At 47.4% G+C, this 24,619-nt stretch overlaps 1 protein-coding gene across 2 annotated transcripts; it reads right to left on the bottom strand.

Moving 5' to 3' along the window:
• Window positions 1-2,308: 2,308 nt before the first annotated feature.
• Window positions 2,309-22,024, bottom strand: LAS1L (LAS1 like ribosome biogenesis factor). 2 transcript variants are annotated; one of them, XM_032846918.1, is made up of 14 exons: window positions 21,699-21,928; window positions 20,810-20,935; window positions 19,779-19,848; window positions 18,887-18,968; window positions 17,778-18,062; window positions 17,439-17,485; window positions 16,475-16,584; window positions 14,656-14,741; window positions 14,248-14,298; window positions 13,745-13,951; window positions 13,245-13,392; window positions 7,755-8,257; window positions 4,818-4,968; window positions 2,309-2,673 (listed from the first exon to the last, which is right to left on the bottom strand). In XM_032846918.1, the coding sequence occupies exons 1-14, from the start codon at window positions 21,887-21,889 to the stop codon at window positions 2,541-2,543; spliced, it is 2,190 nt and encodes a 729-aa protein (XP_032702809.1). In that variant the 5' UTR covers window positions 21,890-21,928; the 3' UTR covers window positions 2,309-2,540. The 2 variants fall into 2 exon arrangements, with proteins under 2 accessions (XP_032702809.1, XP_032702808.1); XM_032846917.1 differs by lacking the exon at window positions 14,248-14,298 and having other exon boundaries at window positions 2,541-2,673; window positions 21,699-22,024.
• Between the last annotated feature and the right edge of the window lie 2,595 nt (window positions 22,025-24,619).

Below are 24,619 nucleotides of genomic sequence, written 5' to 3'. Positions count from 1 at the left end.
GTACAGTTTGATAAATTTTTCTAATCACTTCTCTGAACTCTAGTCAGAAGGAAGAGGTCCAAGGGCACTGGGCTATTGGTGCTTCCTGGCCAGTCCTCCCCTACCCCTCTTCCACACTTGACCCTACCCCTGACCCCACCATCTGAAGCAGCTCTTCCCAGGGACCTACTTCACAGAACCCAGGTTTCAGAACTCCAGCAAACAATGACCTTTGACTCTTAGCCTCCCTGAACCTGGTCTAGAAATAAGCTCATGTAGTCTGCTCCTCATCTTTAGGCCCATCTTTGAAGGCCAGGGTAAAGCACTTTGACCTAGGTTATACAGAATTGAGTCTTGAGTTCAAGGCCTACTAATCCTGCTATGAATCCACACTACTCACACATACAAAGCATGGTACACTTTGAAGATGACTTTCACATCTATTATATTTTTTGAACCTTACAACAACTATGAGGCAAATATTATTTTCTTACAGATGAAGAAACTGGCATAATTTACTCAAAGTTGCTCCCATAAAATGATGGAGTTCCCTGGAACTTGGATCTTTGGGCAGATTTTCCCTCTGCATTCTGGTGCAGCTCAAACTTTAGCATGCATCAGAATCACCTGGTGACTGTTAAACCAGATTGCTGCTCACCCTTAATCTTTCCAATTCAGGTCAGTAGTGGAGTTCGATAATGTGCATTTCTAACAAGTAACCAGATGACACCAATGTTACAAGCAACTGGTATCTATATGTTATAAACTTGTTTTGCGCCCTCGGACAAATCCCTTCCATTTTTTTCTGCCTTAGTGCATAAAATCTGGGGGCTAGACTAGAACCATGATTTCCAAATTCTTTAGCAGCGAAACCCATTTGCCTAAATAAATAAATAAATAAATAATAAAGAAATCTTGCATAGGATACCAATACATACACAATATATAAAATCCAGGCTGCTCCAGATAAGTGGTGGAGGGGAACCAAGAGTTTCCAGAACCCATCCCCACATGGAGCTAGCGCTGAGCTACCTCCCAGATTACATTTACTCTTTGAGGGTTCCTTCAGCTCTGATATTCCAGGATTCTGAAAGACAGCACTTACTATTGTGTTAGAAGTCAGATTTGCAGGTAAACGGACTGCATTAACCAGTGCAAGAGACTGCTCTGCCCATGCCTAATGTTTGGGTCCACACAAGATAGGAAATATTAACCCTGTTGGGCTGTTGGACTTTGATGATGTTTAGGTCTGTGGGCCAGCTCTAGAAAAATGATTATATACACATACACACAAAGATATTCAGGATAAACTTGAAGTGTTGGGGGCTTCCTATGGGTCCTACCTCAAATTAACCTTTTGACGGCATCAGACATGACATTTTCACTAAATTTCTCCTTGGCATTTTCACAGCATAAGCCCTCTCCTTCATTCCTTAGCTCAGCCACTCCTTGGGCCAGCTTCTTGTCTGGAATGCTGCCTAGTTCTGTCCTATGCTTCCCCTTGTCTGGGGCCAACTTGGCCCTGCGGAAATGCCCACTCTCTTGCTCAGCTATCACTCTCCCCAGAGGACAGGTAATACTGTAGCCAGACTTCACCTCAATCAACCTCCACCATGAAAATATAACCCTGAGAAAAACAAAGAACATGTGGCACAGGAGAGCTCCCTCTGCAGAACTTCAGGTTATATGAATGGCAATTTGTCTTTTCTCACTTGGCAGAGGGCTCAGAGGGGTGTGAACATATTCATCCCTGTCTCTTGGCAGCTCAGAGCTGGCAGAGTAGGCACCCTTGTCTGGCAGAATTGTGTGACATACAGAAGCTCTAGGTCAGCCGATAAGATATTCCTCTAGCTTCAGTGTCTACCACAGTCATGTCCACTCTATCTTTTCCAGGCCAAAGGAGTAGAAAAATAAAGGTTTCTTTTTGGTTTTCAATTGCTGTTTAGTGAGAATAAGCAAGGAAATGAGCCAAAAGCCTGCAGGTAACTTCAGGAAGGCCTGTGGCTTTCCACTGTCAGGGAGGTTCTGAGCAGATTCTCCTGATGCTGGCTGGGCTCTATAGCAACACCTCTCTTCTGGAGCCTGATGCTTCTAAGTGAGCTGGCCCAATTCTACAGCAGAGAGGAATGAAAATGGTTCAAATGAGGAAGAAAGTATGAGTGGGGCCTGGTGGTGAAAACAATTAGGAGCAGTGGGCCCAAGGAGCCAAAGGACCAGGCTTTTGCTTAAAGTCCTGTTATGATCACATCTTCTCTGGGTCCCTCAGAAGAAAGCAAGAACTACACTGGTCTGCTCCAGCATACACCCCCTTATCTTATAAACACCAAAATTAACAGTTGCCTGTTTATTGTTTTTCAAAACAAAACTTTAAAAAAACCCCAAAACATTCAAAATTCCATTGTGGCAGAAAGTGGAGCTGATACGGCTGAATGGGACTGTCTCCCAGGTTGTTTCATGGAGCATCAGGTGCACTGGTGGGGGCCAGGAGCAGGGGGACAACAGGGGCAGGGAAGAGGCTGTTGCTGCAGCAGGGCTGGAGAAACACTGCACCAGTGTGGGCATCAGAAGAGCTGCAGGCCAGTTTTGAGTCCATGCAGCTGGCGCTGGCTCCAGAGAAGGCCCTCCAAGTTGCTGCTGCTGTTGCTACTGTTGCTGCAGTTGTCACTGCCCACACCACAGCTCAAGCCAAGGGTGCTGTGGAGAGAGGGGAGAGGGGTCTGTCAGGGAAAGACGCAACTTTAGGCTCTGGAAGGGTTAAAGGAGTTTGAATGATGTGTCTCTACGGAAAGGGCCCACCCTCCTGCCTGGTTTTATGAAGACGACTATGGAGCAAATCTGAGAAACTACTTCAGATGGGACCCAGGGGTCGTTCTGCCTTCCCCACAATTGAGAAGAGGGAAGGAGCACAACTTTTCAAATGAAACTTTATTCAGAGCCCTAGTATATAAATCAGATTAAAGTAGAACTATTTGGGTCAAGGCAGGAGGGAGTGCCCATATACCCCCCCACCCCAGGAAGATATTGAACATGGCCACCTTAATAGGCCTTTATCTAGGGCCATAGATATTGGGATCCCAGAGGACCCTGGCTGGATCCCTCCCACCCCCAAGAGCTGGATAAAGGGTCCAAGGCCAGGACTGGGCTACAGGGCTAGGCCCAGATCCCAACCCAGGATTAAAAGGTCGTTCTAGGGGAGATGGAGAGGAGAAGGTAGTTGAGGGAAATTGGGAGGAGAGGTGAACCATGAGAGACTATGGATCCTGAAAAACCACCTGAGGGTTTTGAAGGGCAGGGGGTGGGAGGTTGGGGGAACCAGGTGGTGGGTATTAGGGAAGGCACGGATTGCATGGAGCACTAGGTGTGGTGCCAAATCAATGAATACTGTTATGCTGAAAAGAAATAAAAAATTTAAAAAAAAAGTTTGTTCTAAGGAGAGGACTGCCTTTCCCCTCCCTGGCGCTGTTCAGAACACTCTTGCTTCCCCTGCTTCCTGAACGTCCTTCCAGGTAGATGAGGGTGATAGCTGAGAGCAAAGCCATCATCCTTCCCCTCAGGTAGATCCATGGTTACACTACTGCAGCTGAAAAAACCCTTAGAGATGATCTAGTCCCATTCCCTCCCCTTGCCCACCATCTTACAGACAAGGGAACTGAGGCCCAGAGATGAAAAGGGACTTGTTCCTGGCCACAAAACCAAGTCAGAGGTGGATCTGAGACCAGGAGCAGGAACGGGCATGCCTGCTTCAGCAGAGGAAACCTCCCTACTACAGGGGGTGTGGGGACTGGACAGAATCAGCTCCCTTGGGGAATTAACAGCTCCTCCTGCCAATACTTGATACCCCGATGCTCATCAAGCCAGCCTTACCCAAGGGGAGAAGAGGTCTCTCAGACATGTGGGCCCCACTCCCAACTATAGACCACCTGGTTTCCCCAGCTGCATCTCCTCTCCAAGGGCCTGCTGCCCCCTGGCCTAGGACAGAATCCACAGCAATGCCTTGGGCCTGGCCTGCTGCTGGGGTCCCTGGGTTCTATAGCTCTCTCCCTGAAAGTCCAGAGGAAGAGGGGCTCATTTCCCAGGGAGTGGGTAGGCAGCACAGGGACACACTCTCAGTTTCAGGGGCCCACAGAGTTCTCTCTCTGGTACTCACAGGATTCTCCTGATCACAATGGCCCCGCATTCCGGAATGTACAGGCCCTCTGGACGGGCTCCTTTGTGTTACCAGCAGAGCCCCTCAGCAAGGGCTGCTTGGTTCCTGGCTCCCTGATGACCCAAGGGCTCCCACGCCTGTGATCCAGAGGCGAGTTTCGAGGGAGAGCATGGAGCCCTGCACAGGCCTTGCTACCAAGATGCCTGGACAGTGTGGGGAGGCCTACTGATTACTCTGTGCACCTTTGGACAAATCCCATCCCCTTTCTGGGCCTCAGTTTTCTCCTCAGGAACATAAGGAAGTTGGATTACAGAACCTGTTCTTGACCTTTTGGGAGTGGTGGACCCTTTAGAGAATCCAAGGAAAGCTATGGAACTCTCTCCTCCCAAAAATGTGTGTGCACACATACATACACTCTCTGTCTCCATCTCTGTCTCTCTCACACAGACACACACAAACTGGAAGCAATCTGAAGGGTGCCAAGCCAGCTCTGCATGGCTACCTCAATGCCCACCCCAACCCCCAACTAGGGACTGGGAGTCCTGTCAAGGGCCCAGTCAGGGACCAGAGCTTACACATCACTCATTTAACCCCCCCACCCATCCTACTTTGGTCCTTCCCTTCCTCCCTCCCTCCCTCCTGCAGGAGGCAGAGAAAGGGGTTAAGAAATCCTGCTGCCATGGGCACTCACCCAGTCTTGCATGTTGGGGGTTCCAGCCGCTGCTCTAGCACAGGCTGGTCCAAAAGATACATGGTGTCATAATTCTCCAGCATAAGCTCTGCTGGGTCCTCAGTCTGACCTGGCATTAGGCCTAAGGGGAAGGTATCCCATCGTACATCTTCTGTGGAGCAAAGGGAGGAGGCAAGAGTGGGCTGATTAGCTAGTTCTCAAACCGGTATACAGGCCTGCCTACAAGGTCTACCTGCCCACCTACACTTGATCTTAGCCCCAAAGGCCAAGAAGCGATCTACCTGCTCATCTCCATTAGTCTGCTCAGCATGGGGTTTCTGTGCAAGTCCAGCCTCATTTCTGTCTGCATCATTTGTCGTGAGCTCCTCTCTTTGCACTCCCCACCCCTTCCATACTCCCTTATTCACTCTTTATTGCCCTTCTTCCCTGACACCACAACCCACCCCCAAGTCCACAGATGCCATGCACACAACTACAATCGTATTTGTTCTTCTCAGCTCTTCTTCCATGTCCCCAGACATGCCCTCAACACAAATACAGACAAGGACAACTTCTTCAGTTCTGGCCGTATCACTGCCTCAGCCTTTCACCTGCTCTATTTCTGAACACACACATCCTGAGAGTCTGGATGCTCCAGAATTCCCACACCTTTATCCCGAACCCAGATACCTCAGAGTATCTGAATTACCTATTTCCTGCATGTCTACACACAACCCCCACTCTCAATGTGTTTGAATGTCACATCATTTTTTAGTGGCCTTGCCTTGAGATACATATACACACACCCACATACCACACCTCAGGGTGGACGCTCTCTCAGAGGTATTATACTCCCCCTGCCCCCTGCAAGGTCTTACTGCCCCCAGATGTAAACACAAAGAACATCCCTTATCTAGGGAAGGGATGTCTTACTGTATATCTCACTCCCCACTGCCACCTAAGTATATATACACAAACACACAGACAGAACCCACCATTCACTGAATGTTCCCAGTTTCACTCCCTGCCTCCTACACCTCTCATTCACAGGTATATAAGAATGCATGGGAAGTCTTAGCCCCTGTATATATGTATGCCCACAGAAGCAGCAATGGAAAGAGAGAAGAAAAGACCTTAATATCCTAGCCTTTCCACTTTCATAAACTACTCTCCCACCGCCCCACGACAGATATTCCACTTTAGAATGAACCGTATCAGTTACTCCCTACCCTCTGCCTAATAACTTATATACCCTCTATGTAGTATTATAGGAAACCCTCATTCCCATCCTTATACCAGTACATCCAAAGTCTTCAAGTAAAGCTTTCATGAGTTTCTCAAGTAGATCCAGTTTCTGGCCTCCTCCATCTCCCTGGCACCCAGAAAATTCTCCTTGTCATAATGCTCCTGGCATTCTGGAAACTCACTCCTGGACTAGCTTTTCATGTTACCCAGAGAACCACCCACCCTGACTCTTTTACAGGAAGAAGTTGTGCCTGTCTTAATGTCCTGTGTTGCCCTATAAATATAAGAACACCTTCATACACAAGGACACTTCCCCCATGTTTGTCACTGACCTGATCATCCTGCCGCCCCAACACTAACATCCCCAACCCTGTGTACATCATAGCCCCTGCCTCTCCAGACTGACATCTGTGTACATGGCCCTCAGTGACAACAGAGACATACATGGGCTACTTCTGGATGGTTGTCTCACTGCCTGTTCTCACACTTTTCCATATACCCCCACCTCTCATTGCTGCTACTTCTCCTCAGAGATACCTCCTGGCTCCCAAAGGTCTCAGTGATCCTGCCTCTTCTTCCAAAAACATAACATGATCCTGTGTGCATTTATGCACAGATGCATAGTGTCTACTTCACAATGACTTCTTTCACAGCCCCTACTCTCTCACACACATATACAATTTTGCCTATGTCAATGCCTCTCCCATTCAAGATCTACGAAGGCCCCAAACACAGTCCTCCTTGCCCTAAGAGACTTCTCTGACACCACACAGACATAAAGGTACTCCCTCACACCTAACACTCAGTGCCTTTATGCCCCAGCCCTTCCAGCAAAGGCTCTACCTTTCCCCCTAAGTTCCTTTGCTACCTCCCCTCTCTTTCTGTTGTTCCCTATCATGCCCACTCTATACTATACACAATTCCAGCTGCCTTCCTTCCCTCTTTCAGATTTCATCACACTGGCTGTTCTCTACATCTACCCCTACCTCCAGCATGTACACATACACACGTCCCCCTACCCTGACATATACACCAAACTGTTCATTCCTTCAGGATCTCTCTGCTTAAGGTTCCTGTTCCCTAACCTAAGCAAAGGCACTGAAAACACATCCCTCAGAAGGAGATTTGTGTAGTCCCACTTTCTTATCTCCTAATATTCTCTTTCCACTTCCAGGCTTTGTCTCACTAACTTGTATCCTCACCTAAAAACCACACTACTCCTTTATTTTCACTTTTCTGATCTCCCTTCCCTTCCTCTAACTTAATACCCCTGGTTTCCCGCTTTCTCATATATACAGCAAAACCCTGTCTCATCACCACCCAGCCTCCATACACATTCACATATACATAGAAAGCATTATTGTCTCCCTGCTCCTGATTCACTGCATGCAAAAAACACATGCAGAATCACATATATCCACCCACCCCTTGCTATCTCCTCTGTATTTTGCTGCTCAGTGCCCATAACCACACCATCCCATGGGGCACTGTATGAAGCAGCCAGTAGTGACAGTTGTTGGGGCCCTGAAGCTTAAACACACTGTCTTAAAGGGGAGGAAAACCAGGTGTCATCTACACATCAAGTTGCTTCCCAGTCTTGCCTCACCCTGGCTTCTATTACTTTCCATCTCTTCTCTAGGGTGGAGGGAAGCCTCAAGAACCACCTGGAGAGGGAAAACTGGTGTGATGGAAAGTGAGTATCAGGTTTCTTACCAGAGCTAACTTGCCATGGAGAGCCCTGCAAAGCTCCTCTTTTCTGGGCCAGGAGCCTGGCATTCTCAGCAGTGGGAGACTCCTCCCCAGTAGATAAAGGTCCCACCTCCATTCTGTCTTCCTCTTCTACCTCTTCCTCCTCCTCATCTTCATCTTCATCATCTTCATCTTCTTCCTCCTCCTCCCACTTCTGGTCATCATTTTCCTCTTCCTCCTCCTCCACCTGATCTTCCAGATCTTTCTCCTCCTTTTCATCTTTCTTGAGATCATTAAGTCTGCCCTGCTCCTCCTGCTGCTGGGGTTCTCCTTCAATTCCAAAGGAACCAGCTGGTTTGAGGTTCCAATACAGGCTGTCCAGTGTGTAAGGGGACTTCCCAATGGGGGAGGCCTCTGAGCCTTCCTGTACTAGGCTGTTCTCGCCAGTCTGGGTATAAATGGAACAGATGCGCAGCAGCCTCTCTTGCTCCTCGTCTGGCAGGACCTGTCCCATGGCTTTGAAGACGCTGAGCAAAGGGAAGGATGGAGTAAGACAGATTCAAAATCTCAACTCACTTCATACCCCAACACTCCATGGTTTGAACATGGTCTCTAAGTTTCCAGACCTGCCTCTGAAAGGCAATGCAGAAGAGCAAACCAAAAACAGGACCGAGGCCCCTGAACAAGCACTGTGATTCATCTCTGTGGCTCACTTCTACTCTCAGTAAAATAGCATAACGGCACCTGAATTATAGGGTTGTTGGGAAGAGTAAGATAGCTCACACAGAATGTCTGGCACAGTGCCTGGCACATAGTGAGTTGGCATGCAATAAATGATAGCTATTCATCTGTACTAAATGCTACGTAAATACAAAAACTAGCCAACAGGCTAACAGGACTGGACATGAGAATGGCAGAACCGTCTGTTCCCCTGGCCTAGCCAAGCAATTTGTTCTGAGCTCCAAAGATACGCCTCCAAGCGTGCTGGGCTGCTTCTGCCTGGAACACAAAATGTGACCCCTTTCCAGGAGTAATTACAGTCCTGCCTGAAATGGAGGAAAAAGAAAAGAAACCAGCAGTTGACAAGACAAAGTGAGATGTGAGAGGGAAGCCAGATGAGCACTGTGGACCTTGGGCACTACAGGAACTGGGGAGAGGCAGAGAGTACAAGGAGGGCAGGAGAGATCAAGGGAGGGCTTTGTGCAGAGACAAGAGTAAGCACACTATACTGTATACATGTGGTGGGAGTACCCTGGCTCCGGGTGAAGGGCTGTGCTGGGAGCCGTGGGAAGAGAAGTGTGCAAAAGTTAAGTGTGTGTGCTAGGAAGAGGGGGTCATCTGACGACTCTTAAGCACAGGTGATGACTGCCATTTCTGAAGATCAACATGGTGCCTGTGTGGAGGATGGCCAGCCACATGGAGGATGTGGAAGATGGCCTGGAAGATGGCCTGGAGGCAGGGAGACCAGGGAGCTGGTAAGGGTTGACCTAGGGCACTGACCATGGAAACAAGGGGGAGAGAAGCTGTGAAAGACACAGAGAGCAGGACTTGGTGACTGATGGTAAGGGTCAGGCAGAGGGAAGTTAAAGATGATGAGAGGGTGCACGTAAAGGATGGTGCTAAGAGCAAAACCAGCAACACAGAGCCAATAGGAAGGAGAGGTCCTAGGGAGAAAGAGCATGAACACCTCTTGCTGAGCCTCATATAAAACCAGGGATCTGGTCATTGCTGGAGGTGTGGATGGAGTAGACAAATAGTTTCCTTCTAGGTGTACTGAACTGTGAGACATTCATGGAGGTTGCCATTATGCTCAGCAGGCTCTCTGGCCCCATATGGTCTCTGGTCACTGGGGGTGGGGCTGGAGGCTAATGACTTTACTGGAACACCCTTTCTACAGGGCTAATTTCATATTCCAAGAGGACACTGACTCAAACTGAATTGATATTGGCTGCTTCAGGAAAGGTCTTGAAAAGTTTCCAGGCTTTTTGGAGGAAAAGCCAAAGATGCTCTTCCTGCTCACTATGGTCCATTAGTATGATTAATAATAAATATTCCCAGGCACTTGATATTGGAAAGATGCTGTTATCACCACTGTTTATTATTACCCACCTGCTATCTCAAGCTGTCTAGTGTGACCACTGAGGTGTAGGGGTGATACGAGTCCTAAAATGCATCTCTCTCCTCGGGTTTGTCTGGTCACAGGTCAGGTTGTGGAAGAATGTGGAATTTGGACTCACAAAACCTGGTCCCAAATCCTTGTCCCACCATCAACAAACTGTGTAGCTTTTGGATAAATCACTTCAATCCTTGGAGCTCCAATGTCTTTCTTATCAAATAAGGATATAATCCTTTACCTCCAAAGACTGCTGTGTCAAAGGAAATTACTTCTACAAAAAACACAGCACCATGCCTGAGACAGTTAACTGCCAGTGGTATCTTTTATTTCTCCTTCTGGGGAAAACAAAGCCAGGTTCTCTATGTGCCTAATAACACATGCTTTTCACAATCATGTAATCTAATGGAACATTAGAGAAAGAGCACGGGAGTAAGGACAAGATATCTGGATTCTGGCTCTAGCTCTGACTTGCAGACTTACCGCTGACTTACAGTCCAATACCTAGGATAATCCTATGTCTCAACCTGTGTGGTGGGGTGATTAGGACTCTAGATTCACTTATTACCTGGGAAAAGCAAAATCTGTGCACAAGGATTGTACCCAAGTAAGCCGCTGTTACTGCCAGCATGAGTCACATCCCTCTGGTATGCTTGGATTGGGAGATCTCTGTGGTCCAGACTTCAAGACCAGCAGCTTCCACTCTGCAGGCACTTAGGATTGGAAAGCACCTTGAAGGCCACCTATCCAAACCTCTCCATGCTTTTCTTCTCATTCCCTCCCCCCATTACCTTCACATGTCGTGGTCTTTCCAGACTTTGTAGCTTCTTTTATTCTTCTGGAATTGCTCAAATGCCCTGTCTGTCATGCTTTTCTGACCCCTCCAGGTCTTTTTGGTTCTCCTCCCAGTTTCCCACCCATCCATATCACTTCAAGTCTAGATCATACACATCTGGACATCTGGCTCTTTGGTTCAGTTCCATCTGCTGGATATCTTGCCCTACCTTCCTTTCTCTACAAAGCTACATTTTTTTCCTCTTATCAACTACTACTGTGCCCCAAATGCCATCAGGGTTCAAGAATGACTTTCTGACTCTATGGAGGGATCAGGGGACTAAGAGGGTCTTGGCATCTAGACTCCCACTTCATTCAGTCCCCAAGCACAAATTGAGCTCCCAGCAAAGAGAGCACTGCTGGCAATGAGAGAGCAGAGTATACTTTAGTTCAACAATGTTTACTGAGGTCTGTTTAGGGTCTGGATTTGTGTCGTGGTTTAGGGCACAGATGGCTAATACAGAGCCCTTACCTTTAAAAAGCTTCTCTTATAGAGGGAAGGAGACATTATGGGAAGAAGACATGGCAAAACAAATTCTCAGTTTTGGAAAGTGCTTAAGAATCAACATAACAGCACAGATAGTGATACCAAGTGAGATAGGGAGCAAAAGAGAAAGATCACTTTAGGATTGGGTTGAGAATAAGATGACCAGTGTTTTGGTCACAGTAAAGTATCTGTGGGCCATCCATGGGGAGATGTCTGACATACAGTCAAATATAGGAGGCTGAATCTTGGGGGAGGGGCCTGGGATAGATAAAGAAATTTGGGCCTTGGTACTTTATAGGAACTGGGGAAAAAAGCACAGGCATTTCAAGGAGAGAGTGGTAAACAGCCATTAATGCAGCAGACACAGCAACGGACAAGGGCTCGGTGGATTTGGTAATTAGGAGGTCAAAGCAGACTTGGGAGTTAAATGCCAAATTGCAGAAGCTTGAGGAATAAAAGGGTAGTGAGAAAATCAAGACTGTTGAGTACAGACTACTCTTTTGAGATGTTCTGATGGTGGTCCGTGGTTGGGGGAAAGGACTGATATGCTGCTGATTACCCAACACAGGGATTAAGGGTCAAAGGAGATTTTGCTTATTGTTTAAAGATGGAAAAAAACCGAGACACATTCATAAGATGAAGAGGAAGAGCCAGAAGAGCAAGGGAGAAGCAGGGTTGAGGCCCCAGTGATGTTGGCAGAGGTGGCTCCAGAGAATAGGTAGGAGCAGGCTCTGAGGTGGGGCAAGGCCACCTCATCCTGAGACTGGCAAGATGGTAGAGTGTCATCGCAGATCAGTTCACGAGGGTAGACCTCAGGTGGAGGGGCCCTGCTGGATGCTCGAGGAAGCCAGGGTGAAATTGTGGGGGGGGTTGAGGTGAGTGGTAAGGGCTTAGAACAGTCAGGAAACAGGAGAGAAAGAGGGCAGAAAACAAGAAAACAGTAAAAAGTTCAGACAAACAGAGCTGAGGCCTGGACTGAGATTAAAAATCATACCTCTGTAGTGGCAGCAATCCGCAATGCTACGTAGTTTTCTCCAGCACAGCTTAGCTACTTGGACTGAGGAGTGGCAGAAGCAGAATGGGGAGGATCAATCCCAGCTCAGGGGTTGGCAAGTCAAATACGCCAAAGGAAAGGCACAGATGAGGGTCCTGACGATGAGTGGTTGAAGTGATCAACCACACACGGGATGGAGGAGAAGCAAGGCTGAGGAAATGGAGGTATAGAGGTCTGGAGGCAGGCAAAGAGCTAACATCATGGGATGCAAGGGTGAGAAATGGAAGGATAAGAGGTTATGGCCACTGAGTGGGATGCTGGGATGTCAGGTTTCAGAGGGGGAATAGCTCTGAATGATGGAAATGTGTTGCAGAGCGTAGTAGAAAATGAAAGTCACTGGAGTGAGGAGATGAAGAGTGCCAGATGGATCACTCAAATGAAATAGTTATTATTCCAGAAAGCAGGAAGAGAACTGCGTGTTATGAAAGAAGTGGCTCGGGGTCAGAATATGACAGAGAAAAGGAAATGGAGACAACCACAGATATTTACAGGAACCAGTGCAATATTCAGTTTAACACAGCACCCAAGGTAGATTGGGTAAAGGGGACTCACAGAAGGTACAGTTACCATGATGGGTTGGGGCAGAATCAGAAAGATGTTTCAATGTCAGGCCAAGAAGCCTAGACTTCATCAGAAGGTTGGTGAGCACCTAGGAGAGATATACTTCGGGGAGATAACAAAGGAGAAAGCACAGGGCTCAGAGTCAGAAGACTGGGTTCAATGATAAATAGCAGCTATCATTTATTGTGCCCTTACTTTGTACAGGCCACTGGGCTAAGCACTGTGGGGGTGGGAGGAAATTATCTCATCCGTTCTCAAAACAGACTCAGTTGAGACAGGTCTTAAGTTGTGTGATCTTAGGCAAGAATTCCCTACCTCTTCCCTATCTCAGTTCTCCCATCTGTTAGTAGGAAGGGAACAGGACTCAGAGTCCTTGCAAATGACTAATTCTGCCACTCTAGGGCTGTGTGTCCCTGAGGCCTATGGAGCCTTACCCTCTTACCAGATGGAATTCAAGAGACTTACAGCTGAAGGAGTTGGGAACTGGCCCAGCAAGGGGACCCCAAGCAAGACTCAACCACTCGGGGCCAGTCAAGGGAGGCAGAGCAGTTGAATAGCCTCCAACTCCTTCTGGCTTCCCACTGGCTTGCAGAAAATCGGCGAGCATTCCGTCCTGAGAGAGAAGAGAGGGTCTGAGGAGAAGGAACCAATAAGCCTCCCCCTCAATCTTATACCTTTAAAAGCTTGGCTTTGTCCCTCCCTACTCCTCCAGACTCCCTACTCTGTACCTCCCATTTGCTCAAGCTTTCAGGCCCTTTTATCCCAGACCAGTTTACTTGGCTCCAAAGGAAAAAAAAAAAAGGTGGAAGATTTGTCCACTGCTATTGCGGGGCCCTTCTGGACAAGCTTAAATCTTTAACAAGGGGAATGTCCACCTGGTGCCTTTCAACTGAGAGCTGAGGACAGCGGCAGATGCTTCTGCCTGGGCTGTGTTAGGCCCTGAGGCTAGGGCTAGTCTCCCTCACCAGTCTTGGTGTTAGCCACAATCAGTTCAATGGTCCATCTGAGGATGTAGGTGGGCCGGATCCCGCTGTCACCCAAGGCTGGCAGCTCAGAGAGCAACCTCTCCAGCAGGGCCTGTGTGAAGGTCTGGGAGTGCAGGCCCCTGAGCAGAGGCTGCCAGAATTGAGAGAATGGCTTTGGCACCAGGATGTCACTCAGGTCCACGTTTTCTGGTTTGTGAGGGATACAGGTTGATGGGAAGGGGAGGCAGGGGCCCATGGGAGAGAAGAAGAAAGGAAAGGAAAAAAAGAGGGAGGAAAGAAGAAAAGCAAAGGGAAAGAGAAGGTGGGGAGGAAAGGGGGTGGGGGGGGCGCCCAACAACAACAGAGTTGCCACCACAGAACAGAAAGAGAAGAGCACAACAGCAAGGAGAGAAACCAGTTAGTATCCGACAATAAAAAGACTCAACACAAAGTATTAAAAAAAAAAAGCTCTGGTTCTAGCTTCAACTTTGTCAATAACTCACTGTGTAATTTTGGGTCAGTACCTTCCCCTCTCTGGACCTCAGTCTGACCATCTGTAACATGAGGATATTGAACTAGATGACCTCACAAGGCCCTTCCAGTTCTGCTATTCTAACTCTCTAGTAAGTGGCTAAATCACAATTAACATAGCACAATAATGACATTAAGACTCTCCCACACCCCAGCCCACCCCAGCCCACCCCAGCCCACCCACTTCCAGGCCACTTAAGAATAGCCCACCAACTGAGTAACAGTGGTGCTACCTGTTCTGCTCAGCTGAGACAGGCTTCTAGAGGCTATGGAATGGCAGGAAACATCCCTTGCCTCCCAGTCCTGGGCTACCCAGCCCACCCCTGGTGTTCCTGCCCAGGACAAAGAATACTCTTTGAAGTGAGGCCCCAGGACCATACCTTCATAGTCTATCTGCAAAGCTGCCAACTGTTCAAATGTGGGGATGAGAAAGCCATCATCCAGAAAAGCATCCAACACAGCCTCCCTGGAGGAAGAGGACACTTAATTAAGCCAACTAGGCAGGGAGAAGACCCTCTTCTACTTCCTTACCCACTCCCAAGGCAGCTTATGCCTCCGGCTCAAGTGAGCAAAGCAGCATGGGAAATGAAAGCTGCTGACAGTTGGATCTCAGGCCTCAGCCTTCTGGGGCAGAGCCAGGGCCGAAGACTAGGATAACTAGGTTTTGAATAAGCATTTACTAAGCACACGCTGATCTAAGGCCCATAATGATGGTGGTAGCAGCTGAACAAGCCTGAAAGCACACACAGAGAAAGGTCCCAGGCCCACAGAGGAGGTAATGCCTAGGGTCACAGGGTCAAGGGCTTTTAGACTTCAGCTACTACTCAGTCTTTTTGCTTAACAGTCCTCCAGTCTTTTACCCTCCCTTCTCCCCAGTTACCCCCTTTCAAATCCTAGAAGCAGAAACTTTGGGGACTCAACTGCAGGAGCAAATATAAACCTTATTCCTAGGGACCCCAAGAACCCAGAATTACGTTTGAAAGCATAGGCTATAGGGGGTAATCCCTCAACCCATGTAGCTCAAACTGAAACCAACAACCGCTAACTGTTTTCTGCAGATCTAGCAGTTCCCCTCAAGAGAGGATCCCCTAGCTGACCAGGCCTAGAGGGAGAACATGAGTTCCCAAGGTGTCTCAATGGCCAGAGGCATTGTCAGACCATGCTGTCATGCTTAGATCCCTCCCTCCACCAGGTATGAGGTGAAAAGAGTTGTCCTTCCATTCATCTCCCATCTTCTCAGATCAGTATCCAGGAAGAGCACTTACAGCAGCCAGCTGCCTGCCCGGCATAACCGGGCAGACACCCCTGAACACAGGTACAGGGACAGTTATCCCAGCTGCTGAGATGGCCTTTGCTGAAGGGGGCCAAGAAGCCTAGGATGGGCAGACACTGATAAAAACGTCTTTGGAATTAGTAGTATCCTTGGAATGAAGAAGATGCAAGGGGCAATCCCAACCTGCACTGTAGGCCATCTACCCAGGCCCACCCTGTCACCTGTAAGACCTTTCTAATACTCTCTGCCCCATTCCAGATTCCTTCCAATCTCTCCCTAGTTTGGAAGGTCTAGCAATGCCTTCACAGGGTCTTAGTGGAAGGTTCCTCAAAGCCCTTTCCAGCTGAATTTGGGTAGCAAGATCCAAGAGCTAAGGAGGAGAGGAACTGATAGGTACTCTCTGCACCAGATTGAACTGAGCGCTCTTTGGAGGGTGGGGGGAGGCTCTTGGCCACACTGAGCAGGGAGGAACTTACTCTTTCAAAGAGCCAGATTCTGGGGAAGCCTCTCCTTTGTTCCCCCAACCATGATTATCCTACCCAAGGGACATGATTATTCCCCACTTGCAGTTAAAAAATCAGCAGGGCTCACTGTATCTTTTACCTCAAACTTGAACATGGGCTAGACAGTGAAGTGGTAAGGATGAAGGGCTTTTCCTACATACCACTGGACAGAGAGGAACAAAGCTGGCAAGGGGACTGAGGACAGTAGACATTCCTGTCCCTGGCCATTTTAGTGATTCAGAGTATGTAATCCCTACCTGGCAGCTGGCAGGGCCAGGGGAAAAGGGTCTGGCTGAATTGGGTCATCTGGTAGGGGATCGGGATTATCCGTAAGATTTCCTTACAGCAAAGGTTGACAAGCTGGGATATGGAAGCCTATTTCAGTGAGGCTGCTAGAGAGCCCCTAATTACCTAGTTACACACCTGTTCTCACATGTAATGCCTTTGAGCTCTGCCAGGATGCATTCTACAGGTGGAGACAGGTTGTTCCATGCTTTAGCAGCCTGAGGTAAATGCCTAAATTTCTCCAGCACCTGCCAGCAAAGAAGTTACCATCAGAACCCTGATTCAACCAAGCAACCCTCTTCCACCCTTCAAGGATCCCTTCCCATAGGACCTCTCAGCACTTCCCTTCATGAGATAGGCAGAACATGCAGGGGTGGGCCCACAACTTCCCTACTGAGCCCACAATCTAAAATATCCTGACTCTTGGAAAGGCAGACCTTCTTCTCCCTCCCTCCCCACCCTGTATTCCCTGTGGCTCCCAACCACCAGATACTCCAATACTGAGATGTCCAGTGAGGACATTTTGTTGGAATTAGGCCAGAGACCCTTGGGTCCAGGAATGAGGAAAAGCAATGGGTTATGGAAGAAAGGGAATCAAGACACTGATATTCTAATTCTGGTTCTATCACTGATTGCATATGTGACCTGGGGCTAGTCCCTTCACTCATCTGTGTTTTCAATTTATTTCTTCATCTGTGAAAAGGAAGAGCCAAGCTGAATGGTCTCTAAGCTACCTCCCTTCCTGCTAAAATAGCACCCCTCAAGCTCACCTGATCTAGGAAAGTTCCTGGGTGCCATCTGCTTATCAGCTGCAGTATTGCAGGACTATGCAACCACCTATGCCCAGTTGTTCCCTACCACCCAGTGGGACAGATTATCCAGACTTCCATCATCTGCTCTCTTCCATTGGTGTGGAGGATCAGCCAACTGGATTCTGGTTCTCTTGTCTCCTTCCTAGATCCCCCCTCTCTTTCCGAGAAGTCCCCTCAAGCTCTGCCACTTTTCTTTCAAATTCCTTCTCAGGACTTCTCTCAGGAAGCTGGCAAGAGGGAAGAAATGGCTGGGCAAATGAAAACACACAAAGTCAAGGGCACTTTCTTACCTTAAACTGCTCCTCTTCATATGAGACCAGCAGTTCTCGGGTTCTTTCTGAAAATACAATATGGAAACAGATAGGGCAGCCTGGCCCTCTGCTCCTTATGGGATTCTGGGCCCTTCTCATCTCACTTCTTGAGTTGTAAATTGGGAACTGGAATTCTTCCCTCTCCTACTTCACAGGGTTCAAGGAAAATGGTTTGTGACAGTAACTGTTTTAAGCTAAAACTCACCACAACCCCAGAGGAATTGCTGAGTCAGGAAAATAACCAGTGTTAACCCTAAGTCTGAGTCTTACAGACTCAGGGGCCCCTCTATGCCCCCCATCCGACCCAAGGACACCTACCATATAGCTCTTTATGTCTCAGAGCCTTTTTCAAATGTGAATCAACCTCTTTGTTGCCTTCACTGTCTCCATCGACCCTGATATCCAGTTCTGCACCTTTCCCTTTATCCTTAGGCTCTGGTTTCTGTTCTGTGATGTCATCAACTACAATATTTTTATCTTCCTCTTGGTCTTCTTCATCTGTCTCTTCCCTATCCTCCTCCAGCTCCCAGGTTTCTCTCAGGCTGTTCTCCAGCTGGCGGCACCAGTAAGTCTTCTGAAGCCAATCCAGAACAAAGTAACAGCCTAAAGGAGAGGAGGAAGGAAGGCAGTGTCACTGGAGTAGCCAAAGGCAAACAAGCTCCTAGCAGACCCTTAGCCTCCTCTTATAAGCATTACGGGAAGAACTGAGGAAAGATGGTTGGCTCCAAGAAGGCACAAATCTCAAATATCTAGAGGTAGCCCCTCTTGCTCTGGGTTATCTCCCTATTCTTTGCTTTTTTCTGCTCATCAGCACCTTTCACAAAAAACTAATACCAGTATTAGAGACGGAATGCCAAAAATAACACAAAGCTGGCAAGTGAAGAAGAGGCACCCAGGCCCACTAGATAGTTACAGGGTGCTGGCCAAGTCTCTTCCTTTATCTGTATCTCAGCTTCCCCAACATGAAGGGACTAGGCTGAATCAGTTGGGATGGGGTGTCTAAAGAACCCCTGGGTTCATGACACTGGATGGCTCACACCTCTCAACCTGCTCCCCATTCACTTCTCTAGGTATGAAATTTAAGGGGATGCCAAAAAACATAGTAATCAAGACATTAAAACAGGATCAGAACAGTGTGCTCCCAAGCCGTACTGGAGTCTGAAGCAAAAGGAGAAATCACCAGTAATCCTGTCTTTAAAATTTTGGCATTTTGTTCATTGTGGGTTTTTCCACATCAGAATGTTATTTATTCTGATTACTGAGCTTCTGACACCCCCTTAAAGTTTGTGCCCAAGACAAGTGCCTCACTTGCCTCACTGTAGCTCTGGCTCTGACACCAGTTAGAGATCCTCCTCCCTCTCCCCACAGTGCCCCCCAGCCCAGGCCCCTGGGCTTAACTATGATAGGTATGATCCCTGAAAACTCACCTCTGCGGCAGTCATTTATATGGGGCATTTTCTTGTGTGTCAACTCATGGCGAAGTTCAACAATCCAATCCGGAATGTTTATCTGATTGTGAGGGAGGGTGTGAGTACAGAAATTAGAAAATATTAAAGCTGGAAAGGACCAAAGAGATGAATTACCCTGGCCTCCCCACATTTTATAGATAAAAAATATTGAGGTCCTGAGGAAGTTTCAGTCTTAACAGCAGAGCCAAGATTAGAAACATGGTCTCCTTATTCCTTCTACTGCTCTGGGGAGGTAATCTGGAAAATCAGAAAAGATAGCTACCTCCTCCAACACCAACCACCCTCTTTGAACAAAGATTCCTGTGAAAGAGTATTAACAATCACCCCCAGCCTTCCTCTGCCCTATGAGTCTCAATCCCTGGGTACCCTTTATCCTTCCTCCCTTCCTCCCACGCCCTTTCTCAGGAAGCTTCTCTTGATGGCTGAGAACCTGCCTGCCCTCTGGGCTTCTACATACCTCACATACTCACTCAGGGCAGGAATGTCAGACATTTTCATGCTGCTCAGCTGAGCCTGTCTCTTCCCTCAGACTGTCAGCTAGCTCCGAGAAGGCAAGTGCTGGGACTGCTACCTCTTTCCTGTCCTTACCCAATGGAGCATTCCAGTGCCTCAGCTTCACTGGCCCACTCCCAAAAAGCTGGACAAGCCAAGCCACTGAAGATAGCAGCCATGAGCAAGGGAGAAAGTCTGCTTCTTTCAAGCAGGAGGCTGAGGCTCTGGGGTTCTTGTTAGGCTTGGCTGGTAGTGGGGGGATGAGCTAGTCTGACTGTGTGCCCGTAACACCCCATCCCCCATTTAGTGAGCCCTTCTGGGGAAAGAGAATTAAAAAAGGCCATTTTGTCATACACACCTCTTGAGCCAGGAACTTGAGAGGGAGCTTGACAAACTTTGTCTTCCTCTCTGAGATAAGATTCACAAACCTGGGGTTGGGGAAGAAATAAGTGGCATAGCCCAAAGAACTGTTTTACTCAAACCAGTGGGGCTTCAAAACATCTTGCTAAGTTACTGACACCCGGAGTTTCTACAACTTTCCACTAACTGTTCTGTCCTCTTCTTATGATTGGTATCAGCCAGCACAGGGATATCTGCCCTGTACTTAAGCCATACAAATGAGGAAGACACTGCTCTGGACTTGAAGAGGTCAGTCTAGGATAAATAATCATGACAGAATAAAACATACTGTGCTAGATCACGTTATAAATGATAAAACAAAAGATTACCTATATCAAATAATATGAGGAGCCCACCTAAATGATGGAGAAGGTAAGAAGAGCTAGGGAGGACCTCAAGGCACACAAAGTAAACAGTATGAAATGAGCAGATTTTGACAGGTGAGAAAATTCAGTGACAGTCTTTTTTCTGATGTGTATGAAATAGCTACAACCACTCTATATCATTTTGTTAATCAGGAACTCAGTGTCCACTTCAACTCAGCAACCTTTCAGTGTTCAAGAACAGAAGGGGGAACTAGGTATGGATGGGAGGAGGGTTGAAAAATCTACACTGAATCATGGCCAAGGACCTCAGACCATTCAGAAAAGTTCTGGGTAAAAGAGTTAAAGGGGAAGAAAAAAAATCAAATTATCAAAGCTGGAGGTGGTTCACTGAGATCACTTGGTGTAAATCACCCCCACCCCACATTCCAGAAAGAGAAGAAAAATGGAAGACAGAAGGTTCTCAGGGAAAAAAAAAAAAAAAGGAATGTGTATTGTTAGGGGGTACCAAAAGGTGTCATGTCAAACAATCACAGGATGACCCATACAGAGGGGCACATGGGGTGCTTTGCTTCAGGTAGCACCTAAAGCCAAGCTTTGCTAATCAAGTGGCTACCCGCACCCCCATCCCTCAACCCATCGTCACCCCTACCCATGCAGGCCTTACCTGACCAACGCCATGCCATAGAGCAGTCTAAGTTCATCAGGGCCCAAGCCACCAGCTACATCCATGAGCTTACAGCGTACCAGGTCAGCAGTAGAAGCCACTGCCAGGGGTAGTTCGTTGCCTAACCTAAAGAGCCACAGTCCAGCACCATCATAAAGGTCCCTTACCCTGGTCCACCCACCACCTCAAAACCTAGATCATTGTAAATTATTCCAATGACATAACTGGCTCTAGAGTGCTTGACAAGACACAAATCAATAAAGTAGGAAGACGGAGGGTAACGTAATTGTATACAACCCAATTGTATACAGGGTGTGAGATGCTGGCTAGGGTTTACAAAGGACACCTAACTGCTAGGCAATCCACCAACAATTAAGCGTGAACACACCCCTTTCTTTCACTCTAAAACCTTTAATTCATTCAGCTGGAGAAAACTTCATCCTTTGCTCCCAACTCAATCTTACCAATTGGACCGAGATTCCCCATCCAAACACGGCTTTGCTAGCCAGCACCGCCCCCGCTCCCGGCCCAATTCGACTCAGAAATCCACCCTACAGTTGTATTGTAAACCTACTCCTTAAGCCCTGGCTCGGGTACACCGGTCCTTTTGGCACCTTCCCCAAGACAGAAGAAGGTAAGGGTTAAAGCTCGAAGATTTAACAAGAAGGTGGTTGAAGCATACCGCCTTCCTTTCCGTACACGGGATTAGTACAAAAGCTTGGCTGTGACTTTCCCCCAGGGTCTTGGGAAACGGGCAACGCCCAAATCACTCCAAAGGACCTTAGGCTTTTAGAAGATTGCAGAGTTGGGCTTTGTAAAAGGAACCCTACAAAGAAAGAAGTGAGACTCCACCAGCACGCAAGCAGGAGGGCTGAGCCGGCAGCCTTACCTACTCCTCCACACGGTGATGCGGTTCAGGGCGTACCGTTGCAATTTATGGTCATCACAAAACAGATACACCGTCACCTGATCCCACTCGGCCCTACTGAGCCAGGCGACCACGATGCGCTGGGCCCAAAATGGCGACGACCCTTTCTCTTTAACGCACTTCCCGCACCACGCACTCCACACACGATCCATACCCAGGAGACCTACACCTGGCCGGACCCGGATTCCCACCGGACACTGGACTCCACCGCAGGCCTTCTGTCGCAGCACTCCCCACAGCTTTCAGTTCAACATGATACCTTCACTCCAAACCGCCGCTGTGCCAGCAGCCAATGGGAGACCGTGACCCAGACGCAAGCCCGCCTCCCTAAGTTAGCGTGGCAAATCAGAACGCGAGAACTAGGATCCGACCGACCCACAAATTGGAGGCAAGGCTTCCTTAGCCGGAAGTGTTCTTTTCTCAAAGCAACCGTGCCAGCACCAAGTGTTCAGCTTCAAGGTTCCGCTAATTTCCTGGTTGCTAACGTGCTTCTTTCCCAGACCCCAAGGAGCGTGTCTAAACTGCGAGGAATTTCGCTTTGCGCCGTTTGGTGGGCTGGGGAGGCATGTGATTGTCCTGTGTACCAGGAATGCGTTTATAAGTATGTTGTTATTGCCATGAATCAGCACCTGACCAAGAAAAACACTGTGGACACTGAAGCAAGTCTACAGAGGAAATATTGAATTACTTAAAGTTTGATTGGAAAATCTGCTGGTTTTTCACATCTGTACAGGTACGAGCTTAAACTGGGTGATCTCTAGGTTCTCTTCCGTAGCGGAAATTGTAGGATTTTACTTTTTCAACAATCCACTGCTATGTTGGTTTCAATATCTACATAGATATACTTAGTTTTTCTGCATAATTCCTTAGGATTCTGGAGTTGCCAGGAGGACAATTTTCTGAAGCCCTTCTGATTTTACAGGTTAGCTAGATTTTTCAGGGTTCCATCCCAATTTCTCACTGAAATTATTTTCCAGTCTAACACTTGAGAGAGAACTGTTGATAGCAATATTTTTATTGTTATCATGTTCAGTTAGCCAACATACCAGTTTTTGACTGAAGTGTTCCATGATTCATTGTTTGCTTATAACACCCAGTGCTCCATGCAATATGTGCCCTCCTTAATACCCATCACTGGGTTACCACCTGCCCCCACCTGCCTCCCTTCTGTAACCTTCAGTTTGTTTCCTGGAGTCCAGAGTCTCTCATGGTTTTTCTCCCTCTCTGATTTCTTCCCATTCACTTTTCCCTCCCTTCCCTTGAGGTCCTCTGTGCTATTCCTTATGTTCCACATATGACTGAAACCATATGATATTTGTCTTTCTCTGCTGTTGATAGCAATCTTAAGAACGTATCTATGAGTAACTCTTTTTCACTTTATAGCAACAAATTCCAATCCATTTTCCATACATGCTACTTTCCCCAGCCAATTTCTCCTAAGATGTAATAGTCTCATGATTCTTGAATGACATATACTCTGTTCTGACTAGCCATGCCAACCAGTAGGCCAGTTATCTGCCCCAAACCAGATACCCTTTAAGCTTCAGGATCTTGGCTTCATACAGCCAAAGACAGGGAGATGGCTTATATGACTCCTTAAGATCTAATCCAGTCAGAGGAGGTACCAAGTCTGAAGGAATCATTTGTGAACACTTTGGGGGTTTAGAGACTAATTTTGGATTTTGCTTTTCTGGAAAGCAGAAAAGCTTCCTTCCCCTTTCATTCCACATGAAGCTGAAGGTCTCTCTATTCTATGTGTTCCAAGAAAACCTGACCAAAGTACCTAACAAGAGCACCATGTTTAGTATGTGACAAATGAGGCCTGATACTTTTTGATAATTAGGGATTACTGGGTCAAAAAGTGTGTTAAGTAGTGATAGCTTTGAGGAGACACTATATTAGTTTCTTGTGGCTGCATAACAAATTTCTGTAAATTTTGTGGCTTAAAACAATGGAAATTCATTATCTCACAGGTCTGGAAGTCAAAAGTCTGAAATCAGTATTATTTGGCTGAAATTGAGGTGTTACTAGGGCCATGGTCCTTCTGGCTGCTCTAGGAAGAATCCATTTCTAGTCTTTTCCAGCTTCTAGTGGCTCCTGGCAGTCCATGACTTGTAGCCACATCACTCCAGTCTTCAAGGCCAGCATCATCAAATGTCTCTCTGCTCTGTCTTCACTTTACCTTTTCTTCGTGTGTATAAGATCTACTACCTCCCTCAACTACATGTGATCACATTCAGGGCCATTCTGGATAATCTAGGATAATCTCCCCATTTTAAGATCTTTTATTATTATTATTATTATTATTATTATTATGTTATGTCAGTCACCATACAGTACATAATTAGTTTTTAATGTAGCATTCCATGATTCATTGTTTGCGTATAATACTCAGTGCTCCATGCAATACATGCCCTCCTTAATACCCATCGCCAGACTAATCCATCCCCTCACCCCCTCCCTTATAAAACCGACAGTATGTTTCTCAGAGTTCATAGTCTGTCATGGTTTGTCTCCCCATCTGATTCTCCCCCTCTTCACTTTTCCCTTCCTTCTCTGAATGTCCTCCATGCTATTCCTTATGTTCCACAAATAAGTGAAAACATATGATAATTGACTTTCTCTGCTTAACTTATTTCACATACCATAATTTCCTCCAGTCCCTCCAGGACCCCTCTAGCTGTATGAATGGGCTTGAATTAAACATGGGCTCTCCAAGTCTAAGGCATTGCCTGTGAAATCTTTAGATTGATCAAATTTGTCTTCAAGCTAATGCTTCCCCTTGCTTGTTTCACCATCCCCCTCCTTCTAAATCCCCACCCCTACTTTTGTGCATCCCATTTACCTAAGGCAGTCTTGAGGCCCCTAATAAGCACACACCT

The sequence above is a fragment of the Lontra canadensis genome, unplaced genomic scaffold (assembly GCF_010015895.1).
Source record: "Lontra canadensis isolate GAN:19392208 unplaced genomic scaffold, GSC_riverotter_1.0 scaffold183, whole genome shotgun sequence".
In the NCBI taxonomy this organism is placed as follows: domain Eukaryota; kingdom Metazoa; phylum Chordata; class Mammalia; order Carnivora; family Mustelidae; genus Lontra; species Lontra canadensis.
This window is presented reverse-complemented; position numbering and strand designations above follow the sequence as displayed.